This window comes from Nipponia nippon, unplaced genomic scaffold (genome assembly GCF_047370975.1).
Source record: "Nipponia nippon isolate SJK-2023a ecotype South Korea unplaced genomic scaffold, ASM4737097v1 scaffold_39, whole genome shotgun sequence".
Taxonomy (NCBI): Eukaryota; Metazoa; Chordata; class Aves; order Pelecaniformes; family Threskiornithidae; genus Nipponia; species Nipponia nippon.
The window spans coordinates 878,319-898,305 of NW_028262357.1; the positions used below are offsets into that span (position 1 = coordinate 878,319).

Below are 19,987 nucleotides of genomic sequence, written 5' to 3' on the forward strand. Positions count from 1 at the left end.
TCTCTACACAGATCTGCAGTTTTTAAACACTCCCTTAATCACTGCAGCTAACACAAAGTGGTCAAGCACAAACATCACCCATCAACCTCACCTTGCCCAACAAACCTGCCTTCAGCCAACAGAAGGCACCTCCTCACTGCTGTGTTGAAAAGAGCAGAGCAACTCTCTTACACAACTACAATAAAGGAAGGCTTCTTCATCCTCGTTCCTTCTACCTGCCCGCCCCATGCAGTGCTTCACTAACCAGACCTCTGAAACAGAAAAGATACCTTCAATGAAGTGCTGAAAGTTCAACTGTCACAATTGTCCCTAAACGTCACACGGTATCTCCTGGGAAGAACGGCCACTGACACCTTCATTCTCCTCTATGCTTAAGCTTCACAGATCTTCAGAACATGCATGGCATGAACCTCAAGGAGATGCTAGTATGGCAAGCAAGGGAGCAGAAAAGGGCTTGACATGTCCCTAATGCTGGGCATTCGTCTGGACTGTACGCAATCAGAACAGCTTCTTGAAAATATTGCTGGAATAAGGCAAATAATGCATCTACTTCAGCTTGATTAACTCCTTAACGCTTGTTGTCCGCTCATATCATTCACAGGCTCTCAAAATATAAGCATAGGATGAAAAGGCTCAAATCTCCAATAAAATAAAATGTGTGGGTGTTTTATTCTTTCGATAATACTACAGCACCTCTTCATAGCAAACTGGTTTTTGTTCTTAGTAAAGACAAGACAACAGTCTTCAAACACAAAGACTGGACCATTCATTAAATCCTCTCCTCAGTTTTAACTAACAACTTTGACAGCTAGACAGAATTTTTTTTTTTTTTAAATCAGATTAGGCATGAGTAGCGCCAAAAAGGAAGGGAGAGGATATAGTGTACCACAGTAAGAACACACAGACTGCTCATTTATCATATTTTAGATTTATTTTGCTTCACATATAAATCTTACTAAAGATAAATAAATAAATGAAAAAAATTACAATTGCTTTTTTCCAGCTCTTCCAAACTCAGGCCTTTGAACTTTTGTGTTCTGTTTAAAGGGACACAAAAGACATGTTTCTACACAACAAAGATTCCTTTCTTATTACCAATATATTTAAAAATACTAACTTTTCCCAGTTTGTATATGCCAATTTGTCTTTCTTCTTCCTACTCACCCCCACTTCAATGCTGCTTAATTTTGGTATTTTTAGTAATGAACTGTCAACAAACTGGCTAGCTTCACGTTGTGGTTCTTCTGCTCTTATCTACTACAATTGTGTGTATTGCTGCCCATAACACTACAGGGTTTAACTTCATTTAAAACAACTTTGTAATGGGAGGGTTCCTCTTCATCTTTGCAAATGTTTTACATATACTCCTTTTAATAAGGGCTCACATGACGATGGCCAAACCAGCCATCCTGGCATGATCAGAACGCAGGTGCAAAGTGTTCAGCTTGCCAGGCACCGCTTAGGCTGGCAGGGCAGACCAGTGTTTGTGGCCAACCAGTGACTAACCAATGTTTCCTTTCACGCAGCCTCCAACCCTTCCTCCAGCTCTAGATGGGTGAGCAAGCAAGAAGTCTGGGATAACAAAGTTGACAGGCCTGGGCACGCAGCACCTGGGAAAAAGAGACACCTTTCCTTTTCCCCAACCTATATTTACAGAGGAGTCATTAGCTCCATGTCATTCTGTGTTGGTAAGAGTATGACTCTAGGGCCAATAATAATGGGAGATATTATTGCTCACTTAATTTGGGGCACAAGCATGGGTGGAGGTGGAAGTCAAAAGGAAAGCAGTGCAGAAGCTGCATGTCATTTCCTCGGGGCAGTGGTTCTGGGAACACGCACGTGTGGAAAGCAGAGCCCAGATGAGCGCAACGTGCTACCAACAGGACAGAGAAACGGCAAGTGGGTAAGTGAGGTCAGCCCTGCAGGTTTGACCTGACGCTCATTCAGCCCCAAAGCTTCTTCTGACTTCAAACACAGGGTTTCATAGCATTGCACTTGCTACGCAGCTACACTATAAGACTGGCTAATTAGGACTGCAACTGTCCATGCTCAACCCAGTCTGTGGATGAACACTACACACTTAGCAGACATAGGAATTATGAATTTATAAGCGACAATGACATTTTATTACAGACTGACAAAGACTGGCTGGGAACCCAAGATGTTCTTTGCTATACTCCAGACTATAATCCTGTTTCAGGAAATAACTATGTGTTTATTCCAAGTAAGCCAACTCCAACCAAGGTTCCTCTACTGTAATTCCAAACACGACAGCACAGTTCTCATTTAACCTATTCCCCTTCCTTTCTGTCCCATCCATTTGGAGATGCTGCAGGTTGTTTCTAGAATATCTGCAAGTTACCTAGCCTCAAACACTCTGCCAAAGCTACGTACTTTCCCATCCAGACACAACTGATCAGCAGACATCCCAAAAGAGCCTAGTTATTCATTCTCACAGAACAGTTACCAAAATAGTAACTCTGACCCTACAGCTTCAACTGCCCCTCCTCTCCCCTCACTTCCAGACATTTTCTTTTTCCCTTCTGTTTTCCCCTACCCTTATCTATCAGTCTTCACTTGCCTTCTCCATTATATTTTCCTTCCACCATTAGGAGATTCTACATAACTCATGGGCTGATATTGCCCTGCTCACAGAGGGCTCAAGTGCACCAGAATTACAGTTCACTTGTGTGCTGGTTTTGGCTGGGGTAGAGTTAATTTTCCTTATAGTAGCTAGCATGGGCTATGTTTTGGATTTGTGCTGGAAACAGTGTTGATAACACAGGGATGTTTTTGTTATTGCTAAGCAGTGCTTACACAGAGTCAAGGCCTTTTCTGCTCCTCACCCCACCCCACCAGCGAGGAGGCTGGGGGTGCACAAGAAGCTGGGAGGGGACACAGCTGGGACAGCTGACCCCGACTGACCACAGGGATATCACACACCATATGATGTCATGCTCAGCATATAAAGCTGAGGGAAGAAAAAGAAAGGAGGGGATGTTTGGAGTGATGGCATTTGTTTTCCCAAGCAACCATTAGGTGTGATGGAGCCCTGCTTTCCTGGAGGCAGCTGAACACCTGCCTGCCAATGGGAAGCAGTGAATGAATTCCTTGTTTTGCTTTGCTTGTGCGTGCAGCTTTTGCTTTACCTCTTACACTGCCTTTATCTCAACCCAAAAGTTTTCTCACTTTTACCCTTCCGATTCTCTCCCCCATCTCACTGGGGTGGAGTGAGCGAGCAGCTGTGTGGTGCTCAGTTGCCGGCTGGGGTTAAACGACAACAACCTGAATAAGGTAATTTTAGAAGTACTCTGAGCACATTCCTACTGTCAGTAATGAAGACACTACTTGAAGGCAAGAGGTTCATGTTGAACTGACTGCAACAGGCAGCAGGTCTTACTTATACTGTAGAACTCAGAACATCTTTAACTTCTTTCCTGCACAAAGCATTTAAGCTTCGCCTGGGAGAGCAAGCTGACTGGAGCAGAACCTTATGCTGTCCAGAACTGGAGGCATGAAGCCAAACAGCTTTGGAGCAGAAAATGGGGTGGAAGGTAGGACCCTTGACTCCTGACAGAGGGAGGGAGGAGCAGGAGCCACAGCACTTATTTCAAGAGGAAGAGAAGGCTAAATCCTCCTTTCCCAAGAAGAGGTGGTTGAGGACATTCCAGAGACCAAGTCTTCCCCTACACACTGTATAGCAGAATCAAAAATTGTTACTGAAGAAAACAGTAACCTGAGGGAAAGCTACTATCATGTGTTTCAGGCTTAGTTAATTCAACACTCACTAAAAGAAGGACACCTAAATAAAAACAAATTTCAGTAGTTCATTTTCTAAATAACTGGGTGAAGTCATCACACAACATCACTATTTCACTTTTTAGCCTGAGTGAACTCTGCATGCATTTTTTCGGTCACAATTACCCTGAAAGAAAGTAGTACATGTACACAGAGTGGATAGTGCAATTTTCAACAATCCCATGCTCCTTTTTAATTTAATTGTAGCTTTCAGTGGATAAAAGAATTTAAGGGCTGTTTAAAGGAGATCCTGCTTTATTATTTTTAAAGTTGCCCCACCCAAGTTTTGTTCTCCCACACATTCAGTCCAGAGCACATGGGAACACAGTGATTTCAACGGAATGTATCCCATCAATCTTTCTGTTCCAGACCCCCATGTAGCATTTTATACTTTAAAAACTGTTGAATGGGAGCCTGCTACTTAGAACATTGGGCATTAAAAAGAAGTGCCAAGCCTTAATTAGCATAGTGTCTAGATTAAGACTGAGATTTTATAGTACAACATACCTAACTGCCTCATCATTTTGAGATTTATGGAACAATGACTACACCACAGGCCAAAAAGCAGAAATTTTCATAAGAACTGCAAACTTTTCAACCCCCGCATGATAGTACAACAAATAAGCATTTCCAGAAATACCAGAAGTTAGAGCTGGCAGTTAGCATTGGGAAATCCCAGCCTGTCTTGGCTCTGCTTCTGGTAATAGATACTTTTTCTGCTGAACTGCACAGTCAATTTTCAATTTTAAAAGACACTCTACTTTTTTAATTATTCAGTATTGAAGATATTTGGAAACAAATGCAAATTCTATTATTCCTCTTGTCCAGTCAACAAGCTAGCAATTAGAAGAAAATTGGTCCACTGTAAAATTGCAAGACATGTTTTTCAGCCGATCTTCAATACTCACAGAAAATGGTCCTAAAACTTTTCAGTTATTCACCCACAGATATAAGTCAAAGAGTGAAAACAATCCAACCCATCATAGCCTTCACACCATACGCTTTTTCTGGAGTAATCAAGAACACAGTTAAAAACAAATCTACCTAAACAGATTGCCTAGGTTCCTACAACATCTTAGTATCAAAGAGCTAGATATTTAAATGTGTGTGGGTGCCTAAAAATGTTGATGAGCATCCTGTAATATTTAAGAAGCAGAAAAAACACGTTTAGACAGGCTTAATATCTTTGCACATTTGAAAATCTACTCGGCCCTCATCTGCCTGTTTAAGATTCTAGATGCTTTTGAAGTCAGGCCACAAACTGACCATTTACTACAGAAAACACTCCAATCTCAAATATTAGTAAGAGGCCTAATAAGACATCAGTAGCACTGTTTTTGTTTTAATTGGATTATTTCTAACTCTGCTTTTTCAAGCAGAAACAGTGAAGAACTTCTGTCATTCTGAGACATTCATTCTCTATCATGCAAATAAACTACAGACAGTCTATAAACAAATTCAAGCTCTGAAGTGATAGTTCCCAATATTACAACATCAACTTTTTCAAATGTTACATGTAATAGTCTCTTGCAACAATCAAAATGGTCATCCTTTTAGGTTGTCAGCTTTTAGCTGTTATTAACAGTAGGGTTTGAGTTTGATAACGAAGAGCAAGAAGTGAGGAAAGACTGGAGAAAATACAGCTTCTCAGGCAGAAGAGACTAGTTCCTTTGTCAAGACATAAGTGCAATTTCTGCTGGTTTGTCTACAGACTCTTGAAGTGAGCACATCCACTACTTCGCTTCCAGTCTCAGCATTTGCTCCCACGCAGGCACCCTATCCACAGATTTCCAGTCTACAAGCATCCTCCTGCAACTACACATCACACTTTGTCAATACTCATTTCTGACAGAGCGATAAATCTCATTCCTCCACTCCAAATACACATGTTCACATGGCAACAGTCACTCCCAGGAAGGATTTCACAGTGATTAAGTGTGTCAAGGAAACAAGATTCTCCAGTTAACAGAGCTGCCTGTGCACACAGAGAGTGAATCGGGTGAGGTACAGGAGAGATGAGCAGAAAAAGCACGAAGTGAGGAGTCACTCTACCATCTAAGAAGAGTCAAGCTCCCATCTCTCAGTTGTGGACTATATGAATTCTGCTAAATATCAAAATTAGCAGCCTTATTTACTTGTGTGTTCCTGCAACTCCTTTGCTGGCATGCCCACCCCTGTGCTTTTTAGGCCAATAATCTCAGGGTGTGATTTGACAATTCAGCTGAGCCAAGCAACAGCTGCAGAAAGGGATGTCCTGCTGCTCCTCCTGCTTTCACCATTCCTCAGGGCTGACCCTACAGTGAGACAGAGCAGGAAGTTAACCAGCTAAAACTCACCCCACAAAGTCATTTTCCATTACTTTATGTCCCTGAAGTGGATCACTGCAGGTCATATACCCTCAAAACCAGAAGGAGCAGAGACGAAAGAGGGAGCAGGGACATCTCTTTTGCAAGGTGCAAGACTGGTGTAGCTACAGCACCAGAAGAAAGCCCCACAGCAGGGACACAGAAACACATGCATGAGTATCAGCAGTTGTGCCCACTTTCAATTCAGCCACTGCTGAACAGCCTAGAGAGCTTCAATACATCAGTGAAGTTTCCTACGTGGTCTTCATTGCAGCATACAGTTTTATGTTATCAGCCTTACTGCTGGAGAAGTGTTTGTGTAATTCCAGTTTCTCACACACACCTTGAAGACTTATTCCTACTCCTCCCATTTTTTTAATGCTAACAGTGAGGCTAAAGAGAAGGGTACCGTTTCTTCCCCCAAGACACCTTCAGTTCTACAAAACAAGGCATTAAAGACTTCCTCCAGAAAGAAACACAAGGGAGGTGGGATGAGAAAAAGAGTCCCTTCATCCCTGCTGACTTTACCCTTATCCCCAATACAAAAGCAGTTACCACATCTTATAAATTGAGATACAAATAAGACTAATTCCGATTAAAACCACTTCCTCTTCCTCATCCTCACAAATTACAGCTAAGGGCAGCTTCTGAAAACTAGAAAGAGAAGGATAATTTTCCTTGCTTATCTTGCACAAAATATAGAACACCTCCGGTTGGCTGTTTTGAATTCCACCCTTAAGGTCTGGCTTCAAATCAGAGGAAACAAGACTATCACGGATTTAGACTGCTGTGCTCTTAGAGCTGCATATCTAAATTTTAGGTACCTGAAAAATCCTTTGTGGTCAACTTTGTCTCCAGCCAGTAGACAGCAGTAGTATCAAAACAGCAATTACCTTCAGACTCCACTTGGTTTTGGGGAGAGACACGAGAAAGTTATTAAGGATAGATAAGTAAGGAATAAGTGAACCAGTACAATTTATAACAGTGGGTGGACTAGCTACGGCAAGATCTAGTTGCACCACACACGCCACTTAGCCTTTGCTCTAGAGTGGTAATCCAGCCAACTAGCATAAAAGTGTGAATGAAGTCATCTTAACACACAGGCACACCTAACTTCCATAATAAGTGTGTTCATATATTAGCCAAGGGACTGTTCTCATTACTCAAGCAGATGCCTATAAAAAGTTTTGCTGGTGTAGGTGAACTCAAAATAGCAATTGCTGCTACTCATTGCAACAGGAGCAACAATGCCTGACCACAAAATTCTAGCAGTTCTAAACTGAATGGCATATTCAGTTAGACGAGACACCAGAGACTTGTGACATTATTTTTATTTGTTGTGAAGTGGCACAAGACACTGTGCCACCGGCACATTCAGTCTGGTGACTAGCAAAAGCCAAACACTGTTTAAGTAGTTAAAAGTGTTTCCATCTGCTCCCAAAGGTTGGTTGACATATTTAGCTCATTTATAGAGGGTCTTTTTAGAAAGAGCTCTTGCTAAACTGAAGGAGTAGAACGTCTACCGGTGCTGCTGCTAGGAAGCCAATACAGCAGCTGCACAAAATGCTAACCTGCAGCTCAAGACTTTTTAAGCAGTAATCAGCACATCTGCAAGTTACACCACAACAGCATCTCTACCTTCTTCACAGCTCATGAAGTGCATTGCAAGCCAGCTAAAGACACCATTCTAATGGTGTGCCACGAGACCATCTTCGCATCAAAGCACAGCCTGTACTACTCCTGACTGCAGCATGTAATTTTATTCCTGAACATTAAAACTTCTGAAGAAGCTCCATTTTCAAACCTAATGTATCTTGACCAAACATGGCTGCTCTAGGACCTCATGGGAATCTGGCCATGACAAAAAACAATACATCACTTCTTTCAAAGCAGCACGCAAATTTAGGATGAAGGATGGAACATTACATTCTTCACAGATCACGGATATTTTTTACAAATTCCACACAAAATCTGGGGAGTCAATTAAACACTGTCACCTATTTTACTGACTGCTCACTGCACTATCAAATAAGGATTAACATTAGTGCATGACAAGAAGCTGGAATGAGTAGCGGTAAGACAAGACAGACAAGAACAGGAGTGGACTACAGCAGTTCTGCGGCTCCAAGGGAAGTATGCTTACTATACAAGTTCAAGCTTGGGTCTTCGTTGATACTACTACTACTAGCAAGAGGCAATATGATGTGCAGCCTAATGTCTCTCTAAATACAGTTTTGTAGTCTCCTGTAGGACCATCATATGTATGTCTGTCACCCTCACTGCTCAAGCCTCATATCCACCCCTCCTGTTGCACTAGAACTGATAAGCCACAGCTGCCCTAATTACACAGCTGGTTCCTGTATTCTTGCTGACAAAGAAACCCTGCCGCAGACTGAGGAGACATTTTGTTAAGTGATCAAACACCACACTGATAAGAATGGTATTATGCTTAGACAGAAATATGATTGGGTAATAAAGTCCTTACTAGGCTTAATCCTGTACCTGGAACAAAGTTTCAGTCTGGCACCACCACAATCTAACAGAAGTTCTGCAGACCCCACACATGTGCATGATTCAGTTATAGGGAGCAAGATAGTGAAATACTATTAGTTTGCATAACAGATAATTGCACTCCAAATAGAAACAGCCTACTCCATACTGTACTCAGCTGTAGCCTTTGTGCTTGGAAAAAGGTTTTCTTCTCTGTAATTCATTAACCTACAACCTTATCAAGGTGGGAGTGAAGAACTTGTTTCCAGCATGGAAACCAGGAGTCAAACTGAGCAGAAATACTTACGTCACTCTTCCTGAACTTTGCTTTTAAGCTCTTCATGCTGATCACATTCAACCTTCCAAACCTTTGAGGAGCTCTTTATCCTTCTTCAATATCTAAACAAAAAAGAAAGAAAAATAAGATTCCAACCTGATACCATTCAGTTCACTGGCAGCCAAGTCTGAATTGAATTTGCATACCTATATCACCCTTTGAGAATTTAGCCCTCAAGCTCTGAAAAAAGATTAACAGCCAGCTAAGGGAAACTTTCTGTTTCTCCAAACTTAAAAGCAAGCCTAAGTCTGACCACAGAAGAATAGAGCAAATCTTTACCAAAAACTCAAGTGTGTATCATGTTATATTGGCTACCTCTTGACATAATTAGATCACTGACATGTTCATACATGTAGCAGCTTTCTCTGCCACTGCCTATTTGCGCAACAGTATCATCAGGGCAGCCATTTGTAAAGTGGGAAATGCAGAAATAAGAATGCAAAGTCATTAAAACATCACTATCCTACAACCATGGGTCTGCACTGTGTAGAAGTACCACCACCACTATTGTATGTACAAGTCTAACTACTAACCAAATTAAAAATTATACTTAAGCCATGCATGACACATACTAGGACAGCTCAACACAACACAGCAGATAGAACCATCTGAGCAAGAACAGAGGTTATCACTGGAAGAATTGTTTTATACTCTTCCCCATAAGAAACTATTCTTGGAGTCATAGCTGTTTTTAATTTGACGGTGCACTATCACAAACAGTCATGTTCCCCCTTCCTCCCTTTCAAGTGAAGAAAAGCAGCAGTTGCACAATCATGTACAACTAACATTACAGACAAGCTGCAAGCTCTTACAGGGGAACAGGGGGCCAGTACCTAGGGCAAAGTTTCCTACAGAAAGCTTCAATATACCACACACTACCAATCCAAGATAAATGTAACGGCGAACAGCATGTTAAAGTAGCATGGCAATGTGTTTTTTTCACAGAGCACAGCAGAAAAACTTAATGAAAGAGCAACATACATCTGGACTGGGCAAAGCCATCTATGTAAAAATGTTCCAAATTTCTAGTTTTACACTACACTCACTGGAATTGCCAGCCCCCCTCATCTACAAGTTTTAGCTGCTATACAAATTCCTTCTGAAGGAACAGTTTAAAGTAAAGGATGTTCAGCTGTATAAACTTCCTCCCTCCACCCTGGAAAAAAAGGAGAAAAAAAATATTATGAGTCTAGCCAGATAAATAAATAACTGAAATGAGGACTGGAGCATAAATTCAATTAGGTCATGCAGGGTCACTAATGTTTCACATCACTCTTCAGAAACAGTACATTACTGTTTGATAAGCAAAGTGAGATTCAATTGTTTCATAAAAGAAAGCCTCTGACTTTAATGAAGCAAGTTGCTATACTCTACATGATCACTCTACTATGAGTTTTAAAATGCACAGTATACTCTTGGTATACACAATATAGTCTTGGTAGAATATCTGTGAATGCTTCCACAAAATACAACGCTAAGTACCATTCAGGAGTCGTGATTAGTGCTAAGTAAGCATGTCACTTAGTTCAACCCCATATTTATCTGACAGACATTTAAGACAAACACAAGTATATTTCTTCAAAGAAAACCCAAACAAACAAAAAAATCCTACACACTACATACACACAAATACATTTCCCACAGAACACACATCTCCAATAGGTAATCTGAATGAGGTAATTCTGTAGGCCATTAAAATATCATTAAATCTGATTAAATTACTCTAAGTCTAATTAAACAGTCATTCTAAAGTCATATCAGATTCCTGAATGCTTTCAGGTATACGAGCGAGGGGTTTCATTTGAAGTTCTTGCTTTTCATCTCAAGGATAATGGGCTTGTGGAATTTTTTTTAATTCTTTAGCGTTCAAAAGGAAAAGAAAAAAAAAAATTTGCAGAAGCTTTTTACTCCCTGGCTTAAGTGACAATTTCTTAGCTTTTTCCTCAGCTGAATGAAATATTTGTAAAATAGTAACAAAACAACAACAACAACAACAAAGCGAGTTTTGAACCATCAAAAAGAAGCAATTATTTTAGGTTGCTCTGAGAGAAGCAAACCACTTTATTTCCGCTACACCTACTCAAATTTTGGAGAAGGTGTTTAAATTGCACAACAGCTTTCACAACCTGCACTGGAAAGGAGACTGAACTTCAGCAAGAGCCCAATAATCTCCTACATCATTCTCTAGCAACACCAAGGATGATGAGCATTGTAAAGACCAGAAATGCCAGGGTACAGACAAGACAAACACCACTACACTTATCTGACCTTCTTTACATACCACACCAGCAAAACAAACAAACAAACAAACAAACAAAAAAACAAAAAAAAGAAAGAAAATAGAGGACAAAACCCCAAACTGTTTTTAAAACTTTTGGGAAAAACAAAACAAAATCACAATTTAAAGGAACTTTAAAAGCTGAAAAACATCATACAATATCCCACAAAATCCAAAACTTAACAGGACTTTCTATTTTAAAAGTTAAACATATTTGACTAAAAAAGAAGGTAAACCATTTAATTAGACCAGTTAATAAAACATAAAGAAATCCTGTGCATTGGGAACTGAAAACAAGAAATCTTTCCTCACATACAGATTGCCAAAGAATTGTCTGCTATAGGCTGTCTTTCCCCTCCCACCCCCTCAGCATTTTTGGCTCCCATGAACGAAAGATTTGTTACAGCTCCCATGGAAGATAAAGTACTCAACTACAGGCCTATGGGGGAGATGACACAGAACAGCTGCAAAGCTGGACTCTCTTCTGTGAGGAACCTGTAATACAGTCTAATTAACAAGCTTTGCAAGCACTCCTAATATGCTACTTTTCCCCCTTTTGAGGAAGGAAGAAGGGAGGTGAGCTGTGTTTCTGTTAGAAGCCAACTTATTTTTCCCACAGGATACTTCACCTCTTGCGTAAGTGCATTTTATACACTGAATGTGAAACTCAAGTCCTCAGCATAATTAAAAAAGCATGCACAAGCACAGAAAAACAGTATTCCCAAGCTTAGTGTGTCACATCTGTATTTCTTCCGTAAGAGATAGTTAAACACAAATGTTAAGACTAAAGCTTGTGCATCATAATGCCCATAATCCTTCAGCTGTAGTGATAAAAACCCATGAAGCGGTAAGGGCTGCCTTTTCTTGGCACTGTTTAAAGAAGGAAGTCACCTCTCAAAGGGTGTAATTATTGGAACTGATGCAAAAAGAGGTCAGCATCCTGATTCAGCAGAGCTTTATGACAACTGTTCATTTGCCAGAGGGGGGATAAAGGAAGCACCATTAATACACTCCTTCTTTACAAGATAGGAAATGACTACTAGAAATTCACCAGGGAGCACCAAGACACTTCAAAACAGTATTTCCACAATGAATCACAGGTATTAACAAGAAGCAATGTTACTAATGGTGGCATTTCTCCACTTTCAGAACAAACGTGATAATAAATACTGAGTGCTGTCATTTTGTAGCTGCAGCAAGTTAGCAGTAGAGGAGTGCTTAACCAGGGATTCTCAGCAGCTAATGCTGATCACACACTTTTAACCATTAGCTCCAAAATTAAATATCTAGTCCTCTATCTCATCTTCCTTCAGCTTAATGTTAAGAAATAGCTTTCAGGAATACAAGCCACAGAAAACATCTTTAGGTTGGTGGTAAACCTATCTAGTTAAAACAAGAGACACTGAAGTGGTGGCAACCTTCAGCCTCAATAATTTCATTGAAATTGTGTTTTAATACACAATACAATCTTTAGGTTTCAACGTAGGAAGCAGATTAGGATAATCTTCCCCACTGATTTACAGTGAGATTTGTGCAAACCACAGCAAACAATACTGTAATTTCTTTTTCCTTTCCTTAAATTGCATTAAAATCAGAGCAAGACCTTTCAAACAATGTTACAATGAGCTCCTCGAATGGCCAAAGATCCTGTGATGCAACAGTTTTACTAAGTAAAACTACAAATTTACAGTAAAACCATACACTATGCACACTGTCCATGCCAATGACAGTTACCCTTTACTGATAAGAGCTGAATTCAATTAAAGAATTCTGGAAGAATACTATTGCCACCATACACTTACATCTCCTTTGTGTGCATACACCTGTGCTCACAGAGGAAAATAAGGGGCCCCAGAAGTGTCTTCTCCCAAAGCACACCACCACTGTTTATTCTCTGGATGATCACTTTCTAAATCACAAGCCCTGCTCTGACCCAGAAGCACAAGCCTTTGTAGCAGCCAGCACTGCAGAGCACCCAGAGGCATCCACACTACTAGCATCTCTTCTGCTGCCCACCTTCAGTAGCCAACTTCTCAAATGCTTCGCGTGCCCGAGCTCCCCTGACCTGCTATCCAATACCAACAACATGGCCAAACCGAAGCTTCTCCTCAGCATTGCCAAAGCCACAGGACCACCTGGAGGCATTTGCCATTGCCCAGCGTCTTTGGTTGTTCGCATATAAATGCGCAAGCCCATGCTGTCCTAAAAAAATCCACCCAATGCTTCATGTCTGACCACCTTCTCATTTCCATCCAGCTGAGCATATTCTTCTCTCCATTTCTCAGGCCAAAGCAGAGAAGCATGTATGATGTGACCAAAAGCAATGGGAACATTTCCCCAACCCCCCGCTTTATCAGCACAGCTCAGTTTTTCCATCTTGAGTAACCCATCCTCCTATCACAGGAAAAGTCAAATGGAACAGAATTTTTTTAAACTTAATGTCACCTATAAAGACAAATAATTCTTGGCTTCGTTAAGCTACTATTACTTACTAATGAAAACACACTGAAAAATGCACTGAGAAGCCCAAGTACTACACAAGAGTGGGAGTGATTTATATACAGTTAATCCCACTCTAAACAGAATCAGACATCAGAGATAGCAAGGGCCTTGGGTAACTTAGTACAATCCCTCTATCTGTTCACAAATCACTGGCAAGGATGTGCTGAACTGTACAAATTTAAGCATTTGAGCCCCGAAGTTAGAGCTCCATAGATACTGCATCACTAACAAATCTACAGCTATCGCTCCTCCCTCCAGAACACTTTGCATCAATTCTCTACTCTGACACTTCCTTCAGCTTCTAATTCAGAATTTGCAAATGCTCAAGTTCCATTTTAATGGATTCAGCTGAAGCAGCACTGGCCTCTGTGAATGTTATACACCCAGTACAAACCCAGGCAAGACTGTCGATGTGGGGATATGTGCAGTTCGTTAAACAGTGTTTTCAAAATCAGTTCTAGACAGTTAGGAGAAAGCCTGCATCAACAAGGCCTTCAACACAGTGAATTACAGGAGAAGGTTAGAGAAAAATCAAAATGTGACATTGTCCTGATTTGTTTACTTGGCATATTAGACAGCACTCCAGGCAAAATCCTAGGTCAAGCAAAGTCCAGGCAAATTTGTCGTTCACTCATTACATGCAGCTTCACTCTGTTCTTACTCCAGTTCTTTTGTCTGGAAGTGTCTGTCAACACACATCCAGCTCACTGAAGAGCACAGTAAAAGAGACGAGACTTGCTGCATGAACTGGGATATACCGCTGTCTTTCTCTGCTTTCAATTTCCCCGTCTCTAAAACAAAAAGCCCTCCCCGCGTGCCCCTCAATTTTGAGGCCATATCCTCTGGTTTGATCATATACAAGATACACTGCAGTCCTGAAGACTTCTCCATGTTCAATGCTTAGTTCAACAGGGCTAGATTGGAATTGAAGCATCCAGCTACAACTAGAAAGAGAGAAAAATGACGCAGAGCCCCACTTGTGAAATGGTAATTCTTAAATGAGAAACCCACATGGACAACAACAGCTAGTACTTGTTTATACTTCCTTCCTAATATTCTGTATCAACCATTCAACTAGATGCTCTTCAGAATCAGCAAACAGGACAATCTGTACACAGGAAACGTTAAATCTGTGAAGAGACATATCCATGACTTTATGGATGAATATTCTGAAATAGCCCAAGGCACAACAGTCATCTATTAGGGCAGGAGTTAGGAAGACGGGAACATCAATTTTATTTACCTAAGACACTTGCCAAGCACCACTCCCATAAACTCTGCCCTTATACTTTTGACAGGTCTTGGAAGGGTATCCTACTGAAAACTCCTGTAGTCTAGAAATACCTTCAGAGACTGTGCTGATAACACAACTCCCCTATTCAGCTTCAAAGTTCTTGGGTAGGGAAAATATTTTAGCTGATGAAAAAGTGGTACCTTTTTAAACATTACCCAAAAATGGAAAGAGAGTTGGGTGTGCTTCCACCCCTAAAAAATAAGTACTAGGAATTCAGATATTTTCTACCCTGGAAGACTATCAATGCTATAAACTAGCAGAACATCAGCAAGATCAGCACCTACATCTTAGCAACAGTCAAGTGATTTTTATCTGATTTTATTCAGGTTGTTGAAACTTATATTCAATAGCAGCAGCACTAGGTGCTGTACAAATATTGGAGAAGAAGATCTAGTGTTTAAGATAGTTCTCCCAGCCTTCAGAGACCTACAAATCTCTAGACCTCCCTTAGAGTTACCGTGCTGGTATCTCAGGCAAGTCCTTGTAAACAAGGTCTTCAGAAAGCACTCCAGTGTCAAACTCCCCAGAGACATTTCAGGGTGTCCCAGTGCCTTTGGGAATCCAGACATCTGCAATAATCAACGGTAGCTCCCTGCCTCTCAGCAGTTACGAGGAAAGCAGTGGAACATCCTCAGCTACTGAAGTTACAAAGTCATAGACAGAATGGCATACAAGTTCTTTTTCTATTGTAATGACCCAACAAACTTGGCTCTCCACTTTACTTGTCCCCTCCATAGATTCAGGTAAAAAAAATCCACGCATCTTGTTTTACAGTATTTTGAATACCAGCAATGGCTTCCGGGCACAAAACCAAAAGGAGCCTATGGAAGCTTTAGAAAATATATGTAAGTTATTACAGCATTCATCCAAAATGCAAGATCTGCCTGCAGAGGAAGGACTTGAGTCAAGATCTAACACCTCCCAGGCAAATGCACTAACTGTTAGACCAGAGGCGCTCTCCTCCAGAGGCGGTCTCCAGTTCAGCACACCAACTACCACCATCACCTCCAGGCGTTACTGGCCATCCTGTTCCGGATCTCAACACAAGGGAAGGATGCTTTCTTTCACTGCTGTGTACTTCCACTCCAGCAATCCTCAGGAGGTACCTAGACTGGTACTAGTCCTAAGTGCCAGTAGAGACCTTCAGTTGCTTCCACACTTCACCAGACTCGCATTTGTCTCTGGCAGTACGACAGTGATAATCTCTACTCTAATGTATTACCTGAATTACAGCTATTTGCACTACTTCCTCTATACCCTAAAAGAGCATTATTAGATGACCCTTAAAGCATAAGGCGCAGCAAGGACTGACAACTCTGAAAACAAGCCCAAAACCACCTCAAAGACAGAGCTATCACCTGTGTGCATTCACAGGCACCTAGACAGCAGCTCTAAGGAATGCAGGCAAGACAAAAGGCTTCTCAGACATGCGGGAAGTACACACACAGCAGGAGAGCCAGTTACTCAAATCTATAACCCCAGAAGATGTTATGGATTGCTACGCTCCGACCTTGGGATTTTCAGTAGTCTTAAATCTCTGCCAATAAGCAAGGCACTAAAGCTTTAAATGTATTTGTTCTAGTTTTGCTTGTTTTTTTCTCTGTAGTTATTTCAAGCATTATCCCTGTGCAAAAAGAACTAGCCCACAATCAGCTCTCAAAAGGAATGTGATTAGGGTGTTGTTGCAGTAGGATTTAGAAATTGCCCACATCTCCCACAAGAACTTAGCTTTCATGGTTTTCCAGGCACTGCTTCTCCCTCAAAGGAGGCACAAACTCCTTATGACAGAGGGGAAAAAGAAAAGTAACATAGTGGGGAACACGCAAAAAGAAAAAAAAGAGATGAGGCGAGTGAACTCTCTTGTGAAATGCTTACATTGCTTCATGAGACCAGGAGCCTCCCTCCTAGTCTCTCCTCCACTTGATGTTATCCATCTCTTGGTCCCGGGAAGGAGAGGGAAGGAGGTAGCATTTTACTGCTTTGCTAGCAGATGCACTCTTGGAAGAGGGAAAAGAATAGCACAGGGCCAATATTTTTAGAGATTGGAAGGACGGACGTCTGCTACTGCATAGTGACTTATTGGCACTGAGCCTGGCTTCAACTCAACCCTGAGCTCATATCAAGCCTCCTTCTACTCAAATGTTCTTTCACTCTGGTTCATATGGTTGTTATGCAATTCTTCTATTAGTAAATAAAATCCCATTGACAGCTTTCCACAAGTGTCCCAAGACAAGAGCCAAGCAGGTCACTGGCAGATATTTACTAAATTCATTTACTCCTACTTAATCTAGGACATCAGAAAGCCTTTCTAAAATGATGTATGTGTAGGTTCTGGCATTTGATTTTTTTTTTTAAATAACATACACTAATCTGCAACCTGTTGGGATAAAGGAAAAAAAAAAAAAAAAAAGGACAATACAGGTTCTACCAAAGTAGCATTCACTCCACTAAGCGTTTTATATCAGTTCTGCAACAAGCATGCTCACACTCACTACAGAAACAAACGGGAGAATTTGTTAAGATTCTGCAACGCTGATAAAGCAGAATTTAACTAGTCTTTTCACAGGGAGAAACTTAAGAATGTCACAAGTGGCAACAGCAGACTGCAGCCGGCTGGTGCTGCCAAAAGCTGTGCAAGAGAAAGCAAAATCCTTCGCGTGCTCCGTTGGAAGTTAGAAGCACGGGCTTCTGGTTGAAGCTGATGCGACTCCTACAGCAGACTATTTAAATTTTTTTAAGAGCTACTGAAAACCTTGATCTTTTAAGCCCCCGTGCCTGCCCGCGGGGCAGGGGAGGCGGCGGCGGCGGCAGCGGTGCGGGGGCACCCGGCGGAGCCCGGCAGCCAGCCCTCCCTTCCCGGGCTCCGGAGGGAAACCGCCCCACACGGGCGCTGAGACAACGCCGTCCCCGGGGACACCTTTTTTTTTACCGGAGCGAGGAGGTTTTACGGTCCCTCGGCGGGGATTTTAGGGTCTGCCCCCGGGCCCCAGCCGGACCGCGCTGTCAGGGAGCGGGCGACCCCCTCCCCGAGGCGGCGAGGGCGGGCTGCGCTCGGGGCTGAGGGACCCGCCGGGACCCCGCGCCGGGCGGGCAGGGGGGGGGGGGGTGAACCGGCGCCGGCCTGACTGCACCGAGGTGCTACCCGCAGGCAGCTGTCACCCCCCGCCCCGCACCGAGGGGAGGGGGGGAAATCATCTTAAACTGTAAATAAAGTAAATAAACAGTCAAGCTGCGCCCCCCGCGGTGCTCGCCACAACCCCACAGCGGGGAAACGGGGCTCTCCGGCAGCGCCGGGGAAAGCGAAGGGAGAGGTTTCCTCCTGTTGCGCCCCGCGAAGGGTTTCTCCCCTCAGGCTGCGCGGCGGCAAGCGCCGGCGGCGGGGGCAGGTGGGCGCCGCACACAAAGCCCCTATTCACAGCGCCCGCCGCCGTGCGCGCCTGCACGCGCCCTCTCCCCGCCGAGCCGCCCCTCACCTCACGGAGGAACCCGCGTCCCGCTACGATCGTCTCCGTCCCCCGCCGCCGCGCACGGAGACCCCGCCGCTGCTGAAGGGCGGAGCGGCGCCGCCGCCGCCAGCCCCGGGACACTCGGGCGCTCTGCGTGGATAGGGCGGGGGGTGGGGGGGGGCGTGACATCACTCCGCGGACACGTGATCGCGGGGCTCCGGCCCCCCGCGGGGAAAGGGAGGGGCGGGGAGGGGGCTTCGCCTCCCTTTCCCCGCGGGGGGGGGCCGGAGCCCCGCGCTCGCGGAGGAGGGTCACGCGGTGGTGCCGGTCCGTTACGCGGGGCTCCCGCCTTGAGGAGCTGCTGAGGGGAGACGGGAGTTGTCACCGCGGGGCCGGGTGTGTGTGTGTGGGAAGGGTAGGTGGGCGTCGAGTGGGTGCCTTCTGAGCACCTCCGGAGAAAGCCGGGGCGGGGGGGGGGGGGGGGCGAAAAGATATATCGAGGTCTTCAAGGTGCGCAAGCGCTTCAGCGCGTGAGAGAAGTCCTGCGCTGCAGTTCCCTCCAAAGCTTCCCCGTGTGTCAAATTCCCCTTTCTCAGACCCCTAGGCAGAAAGGACGGCTTCAGAAGAAAGAGAAGCGGGGCGCTTCTTGTTTAATATCCAAATTAATGACTGTTGTAGTGTTTGGTTACACAGGAATCTAGAGGTTAGAAAATCACAAGTGGGCTTTATAGCTGTGCCAAGGTAGTGCTTCACTACATGTGCTCCAGAAGTCTTTTTTTCCAAACCCCTCTTCTCAAAGTTGAACCTCCAGAGCTCCCTTTCACAAGCCTTCTGGCAAGCCGACGGCAAACCACCTCAATTTGACACCAAGCTGGGCGGAAGTGTTGATCTGCTGGAGGGTAGGAAGGCCCTACAGAGGGACCTGGACAGGCTGGATCGATGGGCCGGGACCAACTGTGTGAGGTTCAACAAGGCCAAGTTCAAGAAGGTCCTGCACTTGGGTCACAACAACCCCATGCAATGCTACAGGCTGGGGGAGGAGTGGCTGGAGAGCTGCCTGGAGGAAAAGGACCTGGGGGTGTTGGTTGACAGCCGCCTGAACATGAGCCAGCAGTGTGCCCAGGTGGCCAAAAGGGCCAATGGCATCCTGGCTTGTATCAGGAATAGTGTGGCCAGCAGGACCAGGGAGGTGAGAGTGTCCCTGTACTCGGCACTGGTGAGGCCGCACGTCGAGTCCTGTGTTCAGTTGTGGGCCCCTCACTACAAGAAGGGCATTGAGGTGCTGGAGCGTGTCCAGAGAAGGGCGACAAAGTTGGTGAAGGGTCTGGAGCACAAGTCTGGTGAGGAGCGGCTGAGGGAGCTGGGGTTGTTCAGCCTGGAGAAGAGGAGGCTGAGGGGAGACCTTATCGCTCTCTACAACTACCTGACAGGAGGCTGTAGCGAGGTGGGGCTCGGTCTCTTCTCCCTAGTAAAAAGTGATAGGATGAGAGGAAATGG

At 43.7% G+C, this 19,987-nt stretch overlaps 1 protein-coding gene across 4 annotated transcripts in view; it reads right to left on the reverse strand.

Moving 5' to 3' along the window:
* RAI14 (retinoic acid induced 14) overlaps positions 1 to 18,647 on the reverse strand; it is an 87,989-nt gene extending 69,342 nt beyond the window's left edge. For all 4 annotated transcript variants that reach the window (XM_087773279.1, XM_087773278.1, XM_087773277.1 and 1 more), the window contains exons 1-2: positions 18,518 to 18,647; positions 8,941 to 9,032 (exon numbers count right to left, since the gene is read on the reverse strand). In XM_087773279.1, coding sequence (XP_087629405.1) covers positions 8,941 to 8,976 — 36 coding nt within the window. In that variant the 5' untranslated portion in view covers positions 8,977 to 9,032; positions 18,518 to 18,647. The remainder of the gene's footprint in view (positions 1 to 8,940; positions 9,033 to 18,517) is intronic.
* Between the last annotated feature and the right edge of the window lie 1,340 nt (positions 18,648 to 19,987).